Source organism: Ascidiella aspersa, chromosome 3 (genome assembly GCF_963924565.1).
Source record: "Ascidiella aspersa chromosome 3, kaAscAspe10.2, whole genome shotgun sequence".
Taxonomy (NCBI): Eukaryota; Metazoa; Chordata; class Ascidiacea; order Phlebobranchia; family Ascidiidae; genus Ascidiella; species Ascidiella aspersa.
In genome coordinates this window covers 1,221,265-1,236,823 of record NC_139449.1, presented here as the reverse complement: position 1 = coordinate 1,236,823, position 15,559 = coordinate 1,221,265, and the positions used below count along the sequence as shown (strand labels likewise).

At 34.2% G+C, this 15,559-nt stretch overlaps 1 protein-coding gene across 1 annotated transcript in view; it reads right to left on the bottom strand.

Annotated features, from left to right (window-relative positions):
- Window positions 1-15,559, bottom strand: part of LOC146158008 (uncharacterized) — a 111,150-nt gene that overhangs the window by 53,044 nt on the left and 42,547 nt on the right. The window contains exons 50-71 of the mRNA XM_083383636.1: window positions 14,716-14,898; window positions 13,971-14,096; window positions 13,082-13,261; window positions 12,400-12,522; window positions 11,780-11,968; window positions 11,304-11,423; window positions 10,540-10,719; window positions 10,069-10,185; window positions 9,488-9,670; window positions 9,047-9,172; window positions 8,195-8,377; window positions 7,842-7,964; window positions 6,939-7,121; window positions 6,242-6,358; window positions 5,578-5,760; window positions 4,786-4,911; window positions 3,922-4,110; window positions 3,081-3,197; window positions 2,308-2,490; window positions 1,707-1,832; window positions 901-1,083; window positions 346-471 (exon numbers count right to left, since the gene is read on the bottom strand). Coding sequence (XP_083239762.1) covers window positions 346-471; window positions 901-1,083; window positions 1,707-1,832; window positions 2,308-2,490; window positions 3,081-3,197; window positions 3,922-4,110; window positions 4,786-4,911; window positions 5,578-5,760; window positions 6,242-6,358; window positions 6,939-7,121; window positions 7,842-7,964; window positions 8,195-8,377; window positions 9,047-9,172; window positions 9,488-9,670; window positions 10,069-10,185; window positions 10,540-10,719; window positions 11,304-11,423; window positions 11,780-11,968; window positions 12,400-12,522; window positions 13,082-13,261; window positions 13,971-14,096; window positions 14,716-14,898 — 3,366 coding nt within the window. The remainder of the gene's footprint in view (window positions 1-345; window positions 472-900; window positions 1,084-1,706; window positions 1,833-2,307; window positions 2,491-3,080; window positions 3,198-3,921; window positions 4,111-4,785; window positions 4,912-5,577; window positions 5,761-6,241; window positions 6,359-6,938; window positions 7,122-7,841; window positions 7,965-8,194; window positions 8,378-9,046; window positions 9,173-9,487; window positions 9,671-10,068; window positions 10,186-10,539; window positions 10,720-11,303; window positions 11,424-11,779; window positions 11,969-12,399; window positions 12,523-13,081; window positions 13,262-13,970; window positions 14,097-14,715; window positions 14,899-15,559) is intronic.

The window sequence follows — 15,559 nt, the reverse complement described above, 5'->3', positions numbered from 1 at the left end:
TATAAAATCCATAATATTTGATAAAAGCGACATTTCGCAATTTACAGACGTTTCAGCAATAACTCATGCCATCATCACTGTAAAAATCAAGTGAAGATAAAAACATTAAAACGTAAAAATAAATGTCGCTTTTATCAAATATTATGGATCTTATATTTTTATTGAAGTTACTAAAAAAACCCGTGTATTGTGTTCCATAGAATTATTTAATAGTCGCATTTTGCTTTTTAACTCTTGTTCGATAAGTGACATTAAACGGCGTTTTAAATGTGTTTTGGCTATTCCCTTTCTAAAGTCTAAAAGAACATACATCCCAAAAAACGACGCATTTCTTTTTATACTTACTGGTACAAATCTGTCCATTCCCTGTATATCCCTGGTTGCATACGCAAGTGTGGGATCCTTCAGTGTTGGTGCAAGTCGCGTGTGAAGAGCACAAATTCAACGATGGATCTGTACATTCGTCGATATCTGCAGAACATAAATATCCTTTTTAGAACCTTTTTTTACGCGTTTTGTTGAGCCGGTTTTAAAGTTTAGTCAATTTAAAGAATCAAAAATACTAGGATACTGTGGTGTGCTTTCATGTGCATCGAAGCGTGCCGATTTAATTGGCGTTTTTGATTTAAAATCGTAAGTTTGTGTTGCTGACCACTTACCTTATCATGTCACAGTCACAATATAAAAACAATCAATTTAAACTAACCAAAGGACACTATACATTTACAGTTCAAATTTTACGCTAAGCCCAGTACATATAACAATAAATAAATAAACCTAAGTACTAAGAGCTCCAAACTATCAAAAAAATCTAACGCAATAGCAACACAAAAAAAAAAGAGTGTGCAGAATCAAAACAGCAGAAACATAAAAAATTGTAATACAGCGTCAAATACTGACCTGAACATGTTGGCTCGCGGGCCGACCATCTTCTGTCTCTCTGACAAGAAATCACAGAAGTTCCGACGATGTTGAATCCCTCGGGACAAGCGAACACCACTCGGCTGCCAACTGGGTAACTCTGTCTCTCGCTGGATATGATGCTCGCTGGATCGTTTATCACAGGAGCATCGCACTCCAGCACTGAGGAGGTTGAAATAAGGTTAGATTGCATGCTATATCTAGTCGATAAACGTGAATTTGGGTAGATTTGCGGTTGTGTTCGATAATTTCAATAATCTCAAGAAATGTTAGGTAAAATTGCGGTAAATTTGCTGTTTAGATGCTATCAATTACAGTAAGTTTTAGTTTGAGTATGATTTTTGGTTGCTGTTTACCAGTTTTCAAAATAACTGCGTTTAAAATTGAATGAAATTGCGGTGGTGTTCTACATCTTATCAAGAATTTGGAGTTTAAATTGGGTTAAGTTTGCGGTTTTGGACTTTATTGAGAAAGAGACAAAATATATACAGGCAGAACTTGTGTAGAAAATATATTTTCGAAAAACGATTGTGTTAGAAGCGTTGTAAATGTTATCAAACATTGTTGGTAAATATTTGAGTTGAATTAGACGGGGAAACCGTAGTGCTGCATTTTCAACTCAATTCTGTTATTAAAAGTTTTAATCTATATTTTGTCTGCCTAATGCAAACAAGCACAAAGGGATAGAATTTAAACCAGGCTAGTTTAAGAGTGAGTTATCGGCAACTTTTGGTTCTCAGTAAAAAAGTTGTCTTACACACAACACGGTAGTTAGGTCTACTTACATTGGCAGTCGTATCCATCTCCTGTGTATCTGTCGTTGCAAGTGCAAGAGTAGCTTCCCTTGTTGTTGTCACACCTCGAGAACTTGGAACATTCGTTCAAGCTTCCGTCCAAACATTCATCGATGTCTGCGGAAAAAAACAAGTGCTTTGATTAGGGATATAAAGTCCGGAAAAGTATCTTATTTGAAATTCTCAGTTTTAATTATAAAAGCGTAATTAAGAATTGAAGTGATTATAGATGGGAATCGGTCATCGAACAGTTGTCAAATATTAATAGAAATATTTTTCAGATGACAAGTTATATTTGATACAATGCCTGGCAGCAATAGAATATTAAAACTTTAAGATAGTTAACACTTTACTAAATCACAACAAATTTTCAAATTTAGATTAATATATAAAATATAAAAAAGGAGAAAAATTACAACAATTTTTCATAGATTTTTCCACGGAATTTTACCATTGCATTGTAGTCCTACCTTTCTCATACAACTCAGGCAAACAGTTTAGTTCAGTTAGAAAAACGTGATAAAAATCATTTTTAAAACAGAATACTTGAGATTATTGCAAAAAGACATTTATCTCGAGGTTGTCAACTCACCAACGCATTTAGGCGGGGATCGAGTCCAAGACCTCGTTTTGGTGCAAGTAACTGAAGCAGCGCCAACCAAGCGGAACCCTAAGTCACACTCGAACGATATGACGTCATCGACGACGTACGGTGACGTGGCAGATGACGTCAGAGATCCGTAGGTTGGAGATTCGATGTCTTCGCAAGTGATTTCTGGAAAAAAAATTTAGCATAAAAATTATAAAAAGAAAGTTTTTTCTAAGATTTTAAAATATTTTACCAGGCAGTTTTCAGGCAATTAAAAACATTTATTAAAATAAAATTATCAAATTTTTCACATCTCTAGGCCTACCTTCATTTCGAACAATAAATCTGTCGTTAATAGTGAAAAACAAATGATTCTGGTTACACATCAGTTTCAGGTTTCACACAGTTAAAATAATATTTTATTTTTATTTTTAATCTGACCAATTTTTTTACCAATAATCAGAATTTTCTTTCGAATAACTCTGCCACAAATGGTGGAAGTAAAAGATTCTGATTTTTTTATCAATTGATCAAAATTAAACCAAGAACGAAACATAAACCAGTTCGTTCTGATGTTATATCATAAATATATTTCGATAAATACGCATGCCTTCACTTTAACTGAATTAAACTTCATCTGACATTTGCTGTGTATATTGGATACATTACAAACACCCATTAAATATTTAGGCAAATTTCTTGATATCTTAAAGAAGTTGTAACTGATAGAATCAAACCAAGCGACATGTTAATGAGTTAACTTTACTTATACTTACTCTGGCAGTTGAAACCGTCTCCTCTGTATCCAGGGTTACAAGTGCAGGTGAAACTTCCAATAGTGTCTCTACAGAAGCCGTTCAAATCACAAGGCGAAAGCAAACACTCGTCATCATCTGAAACAAGACAAGTTGTTTAATAAGGAATTTTGGAAAAACAGGAATCGGAACTGTGTCTTATTTTTTGTTTTTTGTTGTTATACGATTATAGCCATTCTTGACTTAGTGATAAAATACATAAACAAAATGTGCGGATGTTGATTTAAAAATGTAAAATGTACCTTTAAGAGCGAATGGATCGTTTATGGACTCATTCTGTGATTCATTAACAATGCAAAAACAATGATTGCTGATAATTGTATTTGTCTAATTCTAAATCTAGAAATCGGGTCTCAATATAATCAAGATATCATCCTCCATCTCTTAAAACTAATGAAATTATTCCAACAGCACATAAGTCCTTTGATGAAGTTTTACGCATTCAAATTAGAAGACTGAAGATGTTTTTTTGGCTAAATATATTTAAATGGAAGTCAAAGCCAAAAATGTCTATTAAATCGACAACGTCTAAATAAAGACGTTTCTATATTCGCTTGCATGATCATCATTTAATGTGAATGAAATATATCAAACCTCACTTATAAAATGTAAAATGCAATTTTTATCTTTCAGAGTTTTCCAATCGAACTATTTGGTCAAGGTATTCATTTTCAAGCTTACATTAGAGATCCGTACATAGCGTAACTAAGCATATTCTATTTTACATCCTAAAAAAAAGACTTAATTTGGTTCAACAGGAGAGCGCAAATAATATTTATCTTAAGCTACATAATCGACTTACTGAAGCATTCCGTTGGCGGTTCCAGGTCCCAGATTCCTGACTCCAAACATTCCAGGGTTTCTTCCCCGAGGAGAATGTAGCCTCTCCTGCATTCGTACCCCAGGGTATCCCCCGGTAAGTAGGGGGGGTTGGGTCGCGAGGGGGTGATCACGCCGTTGGCGGGAGCACGGAGCGACGGACAAACGACCTCTGCAAGAAGGCAAGGTCAAACATTTAGGGCAATGAAAGTTGTACAACATTTTTTAAATGTGTTTAATTTATGTAGAATTCGGTATTTGATCTTAACTAGCAATTTTCAAAGCAAAGTACTGAATTTGTTATTTTAAAAACTTCCTGATCTGATAAGAAACTCTTGCAATTTAAATGGTGCAATGAATAAACAACTATATTGCATTGGAGATTAGCAACCAAGGTTATTACTAAATTGTATCATTTATTTAGTTATTTTTAGGCCAATTATATATTCACTGGTTAGGCTTAACAATTTTTTAAACTATTACAAAAAAACATACTCAATATATTTGTCGCAGACTAGATCGGGACACAATCCCCAAAGTAGCTTACTGTGACAGGATTATCACTAATAATATTTTCAGCGCCCATTCTAAAACTAATTGTGTAAATCAGTTTAGGACCTTTCGGTAAACTACTAACTAACATTGTGTAAATGTCCTATTCTTTCCATCCTTGTGAACCACCTGATAGTATGTTACTGTGACAGGATTGTCAATATTACAATTTTCAGCGGAAATTCTAAAACTAATTGTGTAAATCAGTTTAGTTAAACAACTGTTTCCAAATGGACTTAACATTTCCTAAATGACACATGTATCCCATTCTGTGAACCACAAGATATTATCTTACTGTGGCATGACTGTCCATCTCCACTGTACCCCTGCATACAGGTGCAAGTGTATGTTCCTTCGCTGTTGTCGCAATTTGCTCGGCTGTGGCAAGGATTGAACGCGTCGTCGATGCATTCGTCGATGTCTAAACAAACAACCATTGTTACAGCATAATTCTAGATGAACTGCGACTTTTCTAGTTCGAAATTGGCAAATGTTGGTAAAAATGTTTTTCGTAATAATTTACTACTTCTAATCCTTGAGAAAACAGAGAAATGCAAGAATATATTGAAGGTAATTTCTAGCTTTTTGTAGCTTTCATTGAGTAAATTAATGACGAAGAAATAGAACACACAGCAAAATCTAAAATTACTTGAATAATTAGTAAAAATCACAGGAGTCACAGTAACAGAAAACTTTAATATAATTTTCTGAAAATAGTCAAAAAAGTATTGTGTTGACAGCATATAACGTAGTTGTCGACAAACCAGGCCATACACCCCACATTTTTATTATTCGTTAAGTTCTTTAAAACAATTTAAAACAAATAAACAGATTTTAGTTTGCGCTTTGCGAGATTAGACTGGGTTTCAGCTGAAGAGTTTACTCCAAAATAAGAAGTGTTTTGTAAAATTATTTTTTTTTGTGATGTCGCTTTATGACGTAGAGTTTTAACGTCTTTCTTCAAACAAAAATTCTAGAAACGCCCCTGTTTTCATAGTGGTTTCATGTAGTGGACCGCTAAAGCTCTTAAAAGAGTATTTTTTGCAACAACAAAAGTTTACCGACCACTAATCACACATATACTCACCAATACAAGTTGGTTCGTTGTTTGACCAAGTTCCATTTTCCTCGCACCTTATGGAGAAATCTCCCACCAGTTCGTAACCACGTTTGCATTGAAACTTAACGCGGCTTCTCACTGGGTAAGAAGTCTTTTCACCACTCGTTATGACCAAGTTGGAGCTCAACGACAAGTCTCGACACGTGATCACTGGAACAAATGAATAGGTTTGATTATGGTAAGTCTGGCTCTAATAATTAAACTCTGCCTTTTTAATTATTTCTGTACTTCGTTTTCGGTACAATACTTAAATTTATTATTTAGTGTTGGATCATAACTTTCTGTTTAGTATTCGAACTGCGTCAGCAAATTATATTTTGCACACTACCCTGAAATAGGTTTGGTTTAAAAAAATTGTTTTGCAAGATATTGAACGAAATTTGTTCCGAGACTTATTTTTGACTGCATTTTAACACCAATGTTGTTTTAAACAGATAAAGTCGAACTGCTAATCTATATAACTGTTACATAACGACCCCATAACACTAACCCAAACATATATGATTCAGGCAAATGCTTATTGCTGAATGTATTTACAGAGGTATTCTCTACAGTTACCGTTGTATCACACAACATTATCGCAACAAATAGTTTTGCCTCTAAATTTTTTTATCCACATTATACAACTTACAGTTGCATTGTTTTCCGTCCCCGGTGTATCCAGCGTTGCAAGAACACACAAAAGTTCCTTTCTCATTTCTGCAGTTGGCGTTCTCATGACAGGGACTTCTCTTACATTCGTCAACGTCTAAAGAATAATTAATATAAAATAATAAAACTCAATAGACAGGTAATAAAAATGCTAAAGTTCTTGCTGAGCTAAGTTTGACAAAAAATACATTTAATTAATTTGTTGAAATGTGCTTAAAAAGTTAAAAATAAAACAAAACTAATTACTGAGTTTAGCGGTTAATAATTTGTTTGTTTTAATTAGTAAACAATATTTTAAAAACAACCCGTGTTGACACAAATCTTTTAATTAGTATGTTGTAAAGTGCGAAATAAATAAATCGTTACTTCAACGAGTTTAACATAAATTACATCGAACTAATATTTTACAAGTTAAAAAATTCTATATAAAATCGCTGGCTAATCTCACATATATAACCTCAGTTGTTCAGAAAAAAATCGCAATCTTAGTTTAAATACCACGTTATAATCGATCCAGCGAAGTGGTAGACAAAATAAAATATCGGAGATAGATTTAGCAAAAATTACAATTACTGTGGCAGTGAATTGCAAATAGAGGGAATAAATGGTTACTCTATTGTGATAGTTGGCCTTCAATTGCTACGTTCAATTTATCTTACTGTTTATTCTTTCCTTACCTGTGCAAGTGGGCGACACATCAGACCATACGTCATCATCAATACACGTCACCATTTTGGGACCGGATATGACGTAACCTGCCGAGCACTGGAAGCGCGCGACATCGCCAAGGTCATATATTTCCTTCTCGCCGTCGATCAAGGTTACGCCGAACGGAAGCGCGGGATCGCTGCACTGAATCGCTGTAGCGAAACCAAATACAATTTGAATTGACCAATCACAAGGCAGCTGAGGTGAAGTATGTCAGTAGTTTTCTATTTGTCTATTTTAGTGGTAAAACTTAGTAAAATATCTATTTAAAAAATAAACATATGTGTTTTAATAATGACTGCGATCTAACACCCGGGATATACCGGGACCGTTTGTCTACCAACTGAGCTACACAGGCTCAGAGAGAGGCGAGTCGAGAAACAACCATACGCCCATGCTTTCTACACTCTGTAAGTACAAGCAACTTCATATTGAAGGGGATCCACACTACCATACCAATCAATGAAAGGCACACACATGTTTGTATTAACAACTGGTCTAGTCCCACGTAAGTCTTTTTAAAAGCTATTTATTGCCGACGTTACTTGATAACAGCTCACCTAACAAGTATTCATAAAAAAATGGGATTTTAAACTTTTAAGTTCTGTTTGACAGCTTAAGAGCGTGATACTTCCACATTACATGCTTTTTGTGAAGCAAATTTTTGTATTTCTCAATTTTTATTATATTAATTTAAGCAAAAAGATTTCTCTCAAATTTTAAAGATTCGCTCTCAAATTTTTCTCAATTTTAAAGCAAATATTTGTATTTCTCAAGTTTTATTATATTAAAGTAACGAGAACAATATCAGCCATACCCGCAATACATTGAGTAAAAATGCTCAATAAAGTCACCAGTTCTGTGATGCTCACCTGTACAAGTTTCGCCGTCTCCAGTGTGAGTTGCAAAGCAAGTGCATCGGTACGTTCCTGGCAAGTTGTGACAGCTGGCGAATACGTCACAATTGTGCGTCGATTCGCTGCATTCATCGATGTCTGGAAACAAAATAAAATATTAAAGTTTTTTTCATATTAGCTGATAGCTGCAAAAGCTTGCCAATATTAAAGTTTTCTTTCAAAACTTTCAATTGATTTAAATATTAAATTTTAAGTGATCCAAAGATTAAGTTTCAACTTAAGACATTGCGAAGCATCGGTTTATGTGTTTAATGTACTAAATTTTGTAATTATTGTTTTAATCAAGCTCAAACTAAACTGCAACCTACCGACACAAGTTGGAGGCTGTGAGTCCCATTCTCCCTCATTATTGCAAGTAAGTTGAGCTTTCCCAACAATCTTGAAGCCTCTTCTGCACGTGTAGGTGACTGTGCTTCCCAATCTGGTCGGGAAGTCCGAAAAAACAACTTCCTCCGAGTTCCTGATCGACCCTGGGTGTTCGCAGGTGATTTCTGCAATTGAGTAACAATGTTAGAAATGTTGTTTAACACAAGTTGATGAAGCCTTTCAAGGTGGAAGTGGTCGACGGAATGCGACTATTTCATATTTGTGATCGCGAATTTTCTTTCGAGACAGTATGCTTATTTGGAAAAATATAATGTGAACATTTAGAGCATAATGGATGGCGGTTTCACTTAAAAGTTATAAGGCAAGGTTTCGTATGTTAATATAAACCATTCGTTTAATATATGTACCATTAGGTTTTTCATTTAGTTTTATGCAGTGTTTCAGAGTAGGTTAAAGTCAACACAAATTAAAGTCTTAAATTTCAATTATATTTTAGCAAAATAGATTTATTGTTAGATTAATATAGTCAGCGCGCACTCATTATTACGTCATAATACTTTTCATTGTTTAAACTAAAAGGCAAGATGAGAAGCGTCGAAGTCAAATTTTATCAAATTTATTGATAAAAATATTCTTCAACTTCTAAAAACAAATCACCTATATGTCAACCTCTGCTGTTTTCTACTGATACAATAAACAGCCCACGTAAGGGATTTGAGGTAAGTTGATAACACAAGCTTCCCAAAGTATCAGAAGAAAAACATTGTTTTAAAGGTTTTCATTTAGTCCGAGTATAGCATTTACTAACTAGTGTAGTATATTCAGTGGCCTACCTTCACATATGAACCCATTTCCACGGAAACCATCGTTACACTCACAGGTGAATCCCCCGACATCGTTTATGCAAATCGCGTTGCTGTCACAAGGATGTGTTTTGTCGGCTGAGCATTCGTCGATGTCTGGAAAAAAAAGCGCATCGTTTTTACACTTATTAGTAGTTTTTAGAATAGAATTGCTAACTTAGCTAGAGTGTTCTGCAGAAATTTTTGCATAGTTCTATTAAAATATATTACATTGGAAATGAAAGATTTTCAGGTTGCCAAAATAAAAATATTTCCATAAAACTATTTATTGAATGAAATCTGAACCACAGTAGAATAAATTAATTCGCGAGCATTTTTACATGGGAATCTAAACGGCAAAAAGGTACACTTAGATTGACACGTTTCAGACAATAATCAACGTACAGTATGGTTAAATCATCAACCACTCACCAACACAAGATGGTTCGTCGTCCGACCAATCACCAGTGTCAGTACAAACCAGCAAATGGTTGCCAGAGATCTCGTAACCAGAGTTGCATCTGTACTGGACCCTGGAGTTAACGTCGAAAGGCTCGAAACTCACAGGGTAGAACTGACCGTTGGTGACCTTGCTCAAAGGTGGACATGTCACCTCTGAAAATTGATGGAAATGGTTAAAATAAGTATTTTCGGAAAAAAGCATTATTTAAAAAGTCAAAAACCAGTTGTGGAATCTTTATGAATCAGCTTAAACGGGTATTCAAGTTTATTTCGACAAATATTGTATTTCCTAAGCTGTTTATTTCTGGCTTGAATGGGATCACGAGATCCTACAATGACAGTTGAATTTTAATGTTGCAATAAAAGTTAAATCAAAACCGAAATGTTAAAAATATAAATTTAGCTGTTAAATCCGATTTAAAAAGTCAAAAATTTGCTTTAAAAATATGAATCTTTCAACAACTAACTTAAACGTGGAATAAAGCTACAACGCAACATTGCAATTTAATTCCAAAGAGTGCATACAAAGATTATGTGTTTTGTTAACTTACTTGTGCACGAGAATCCATCCCCGAGGTAGTACCGGTCGCACTCGCAGCTAAAACTTCCCTTAGTGTCGCTGCAAGTTGCTCGTTTGTGGCAAGGAGTTTCCAAGCACTCGTTGATATCTGTGGGTAAATTTCATGAGTTTGCATATCCGAGTAAATTAAAACAAGTTGATTTCTGTGAGGAAGTGGACTATTTTTATTTGCGAGTATAATACTTTGAACTGTTTAACTGGAAAACGGAGCAGAAATGAAAATAGCAATATACGAACAATTAAAAATGAAAAATAGGTAATTAATAAATATTATTCATTATAATCTAAGCAAATCGGTTCAAAAGCAAATCAGATAGAATTTACTAATTTTTCCCAAAACAAAGATTAAAAACTCTTTTTAGAAGTAATACAAAAAACATACTAACTTTGCCCTCCCCCCCCCAAAAAAAAAATTATCATAATTAAAATAATAAATACTCACTGATGCATGTCGGAGGGGAGTTCGACCAAAATCCGTTGGAGGCGCACGTGAGCTCGTCCTTTCCTCGTAATTTGAATCCGGGGAAGCACCTAAAGTTGGCTACGTCGTTCACGCTCCACTGAGCATTCGGGTTAACGACCTCGCCGTCGCTGGGGTTACTCAGGGTCGGGCACGTGACTCCTGTAGGGTTACAAAAGTTGTTCAAGTTGAGGTTAAAAATGTTCAAGTTGAGTACAACAAAAAATTGTCGTTTTGGGCTAGATTAAAAGAACTTCATTTTTTTAATTTTTTAGCATAAAAATAACGAATTGCTGTTAATTAATATTTTTTGTTGATTGTGAGAACAAGTTTAATTTTAAGAGTCGATTCGAATAAAAAGTAAAACTTAAAAATTAAATCACAACTAAAACTATTTTACAATATTCGATCGCCCTTATAAATATTTCGTTATATTTCGTCAAATAAAAAATATAAGTATTTAGTTTTTAGTTTTAGGTCGGATTGTGCGTCTTGGAAAACGATTTATGTTTTGGTTCATGAGCATAGCAAACATGCACCTTAATATCTATAGCAAAATATCTGTTACTGTTGTTTAAATTAATCTTCAGATGCCCTAAACGGGATATTGCCTATCTCAACACATTAGACTCGGATAAAATTTCCCACAAAATTAAAAAACACTAAAGACACTACTTTCGTTTTTTTTAATGGAGGTTACAATTTAACATTATTACTGAATATAAGGTTTGGCTTAAGTGTCGTACTTATGCAGTTTTCAGCTTCATCCTTGTAATAATCTTGCTTGCATGAGCAGAAGTAACCTCCAGGTGTGTTGTCGCATAAAGAGTTGGCAGGGCATGGGTTGCTTACACATTCATCCTTGTCTAAAATTAAACACTTGATGATTTGCAAATTCTAATCACTTCTTTACTTTATAGATATAATAACACTATTTTAATTGAAAGAGCATTGAAAACATTTTTCTATGTGTAAAACTGCGTTTTTATGTCAAATTTGATTTATGTTGGTAGGCATACTTTGAAAAAAGCGGGCAACTTATAAAACATTAAAATATGAAAAGTACGTTTTTTAATAAATTTTCTTGATAGCATCGGTTAAAAATGGGAGTTGGTCCGAATCGAGAGCTTGTAAAATAACGTTACCAAAAAGAGTTGAAAATATATTTTATGGGCTAACTTTAAACAAATAAAAAAAGTGAGAATTATATTTCTGCGCTCACCTTTGCACATAAAGGTGTTAAATGACCACTGCCCAGTACTGAGGCAGTCAGAGGTTGGGTTGCCGAACGCTTGGTAGCCTTCCTTGCAGGTGTACACAACTTGGTCGTCCAAGTACCACTGACCAAGTGCTGGGCTTCGTGGTGTGTACACAGCGTTGGGGATCGAACGGGGATAGCGGCAGCGAAGTCCTGAAATATTACGGAGTGTGATTTTGAAGGAAAGGTTAGGTCAAAAGTTGCTATCACTTTATTTATAGTCAAGTTATTGGATATTTTTACACAATGAATGCTATTTCGGTAAACAATCCTTCTCCTAACGAATTGCTATTTTGAATATAGGAAAAAAAATCAAAACATACTTAAAAGCTAAGAGCAATGCATTTGTCTAATTCTAAATAGGGCAATCAGGTGGCACTTCACAAAGACGAATTGTATTGAAATCTTAGAAATGCATTTCTACGTTGACCTGATGAAGCACGGTTGTGCGAAAGCTTGTCTGGATTTAAATACAATTTGTCTTTCGACAGAGCCACCTGATTGCCTTACGAAATAAATGGCACCGCTGGAAATGAAGAGGTCTTTCAACAGTGCAACCTAAAGTAAAAGTTAAAACTTTTTACTTTCGCATGAGAATCCGTTTCCAGTGTACTGTTGTCCACATGTGCATCGGTATCCACCCTGAGTATTTGTACAAGAGGCGTTGTCATCGCAAAGATCACTGCTATCACTGCACTCGTCGATGTCTGCAAAGTAATGTTGGTTTTTAGTCTATTAAATAGCCTAATTAAAAAAATTATAAAAGTTATTGTCAGAATAACCACTTTTAAATGAATACAATGTCCGGCAACAATACTATACATTAAATACATATGTTCTATCTTACAAACTGAAGTAATTTATAAGTACAGTCTATTGGATATTTTCCAAACCATCGTTAGAATAAACGCATATTTAGACTACTTTCATCATTAACATAACACATTCTAGGACAACACAAAATGCTACGGATAAAAAAACTATAAAAAAAAAATAATAAAAAAAAAAAAATGAACTCTCATAAGTCACTTCTTTTTATTCCAACGAATTTTCCAACTCGGCAAATAAAGCCAATAACTTGATATAACGAAAAACATACCTAGAAATAAATTGGCCGAAAACTTATATTTTGGAGTAAACGTAAAATAATATGCTAAGTTTTATGACAATATATTCTCCAAGTCTGATAATTTATACTATTTTATACGCAACCCTTTTCAACCTATCTAGTTCAATATAGGTTTATCGGAAAGTGATTTAACCAACCTTGGCAGGATGGCACCTCCTCTGACCAAGTGCCGGTGTCAAGGCAGAATGCTGTCTCCTGACCAACTATCCTGTAGCCAGTCTTGCACGAGTAGAGGACACTGTTCCCCTTCTCAGTGGATCCGTCGGGAAGACTGAATGATCCTTGGGTAATCGAGGCGGGCCGGTTGCATCGCACAGCTGGGATTATAATGAAAGAGTTAAATGTCTACGGTTATATCTATGGTAGATAATTTCAGGAGTACACCAATGGCATAAAGACCGCTGTGCAAAGTTATATATTGAGTAAAAGATGTATTGTAGAAAAATAGCCTTGTATTAAGTTATAGTCTGTTAGATATTGAGCTCGGCATCGTAATTAAAGGGATAAATGCCAACGCTTTAAATAGCTTACTAGATTTTATGGGAAGATATATTTAGGAGTACACTAATGGTTACGGCAGAAATACGGCTGTGCAAAGTTTTAAGATAGAAGATGTAGCTAACAACATAGTCTTACATGGTCCGTGAGAGATGCAACGTTTGTCACAAATGCGTTTAATCATAGAAATTATGCAAAAGAGGTGAAGATAATTTTCGAAAAAGTTTGCAAACAGGTAATTTTTGTATTTTGCCAAGATTTGTGCCGAAAATATCTTTATAAGAAATTATATAGAGCTGTATTTGAGGTTACGCCATTATATGTGTAAAAATAGCTTTTTATACAGCTTTACAGAAAGGTAAATCTATGGAAATCAGTTCTTCAACCCAAGAATACCGAATATAATAAACGATTGAAAAAAATAACCTAATAAAAATCAAAAAAACAATACAAAAAAAATACCAATATGAACCAAATTTAATGATAAGATGATACGCTGTCGAATTGAATAATTGTTTTTCAACTTACGCGAGCAGAACTTTCCATCCCCGGTGTATCCAACCTTGCAATCACAAGTGTAACTTCCCTCATTGTTCGTACAATCGGCAGAATCACTGCACGGAGATCCGAATGGACTATCGCACTCGTTGATGTCTGGGAAGTAAAAAAAACGACAAATATAGAATGGAATCCCATGAGTTTACAAATGTGCAATAGTTCATCGTCAGCAATTTGCAAATCATGTCCTAATTGGATTTTTGTTCATATTGCAAAAAATTGACTATGACTTACCTAGGGCAAATGACAAAAAGCTAGGACTTAAATATTATAGAAAAAAATGTCTATTTACACTTGAACTTTATGTATTGTGTATTGTTTAGTTTTCGATATTATTAGGTAAAAATAAAAAATACACTTTTTTTAGGTTGTTAATTTATTTTATGTCATTTTCAAACAACTTTATATTGATGTAAGTTATTGCACAAATAGTTTGAGATTGATTAAATATATTTGCAAACAGCTTACTATGACTGAGTTTACTTTGAAAAACGACTAAACTAGTATTTTTAATTTTGTGTAAACTATTAGACTCAAACTTAAGGCGACTTCACTAAGACTAATGTGATTTTCAAAATAAGTGCTTAAAAAATGTATGCTTTTTAATAATTTAAAGTAATTTATATAATTGTAATAATTGAGGCTTCACTTGTATAGCAACACATTTGACTTTATGTTAAGTTACTTGAAACAGCTTTACAATTCACTGTCTTACCTTCACACTGTGGGGCCACAGACGTCCAGGTTTCATCAGCTTGGCACAAAATCACCCTGCTCCCCCTGATCCTGTACCCCTCAGGGCAAGAATATCTGACTGTGGATCCGACTGTCCATGAACTTCGGTTGGGGAGGTTTATTATGGCCTTGGGTGGAACTTCTGGTGCTGGGCATTCAAGCACTGCAAAGAACAAGATGGTTTTGACGTTTTTTTTAACTTGATTTGCACTGATGAGGGATTAAGCTACAAAACGTTATAATCTTCAGTGAAACGTTATACGCTTTAAAAAACAGTAAAAATTGTTTAAATTTTTTTTTTTAATTTTTACCTTATTTATAAAAAAAAATAGTTTTTTGTTTTTAATTGATTTGTTAATTTAGAAAAATGGTTTCCGCTCAAAAACTGAAGATTCACTGAGTGATATATAGAAGTTTATATAAGTTTTCGAGTTTTACCATATTATTTTCATTTCTTACTAAACAGAGTTAAGATTTATAAAACACTGCTAATAGTCCAATATACGATTTTACCCGTTTTAGTTTGAAATTTGCATTTTTTGTTATTTTTGTTACTTCGTTAAGTAAATCTAATTCCGGACATCATTCAAATTTGCCGGTTGTAAATATTCGGAGGTGTGTGTATATCCTAAACAGTTGTACTTAGCATTGGCAAAACTCTTAAGTTTCTTTAACCTATTGATGAACATTTTAACCTATTAATGTGAAATCTAGCACTAGTAACTTTTCGCCGGTTGTAAATGTTCGTAGGTGTTTATAACAAAGTTTTTTCACCAATTGATAGCTACATATAGTTATACTAACACTGGCAGTTGTACTGACAC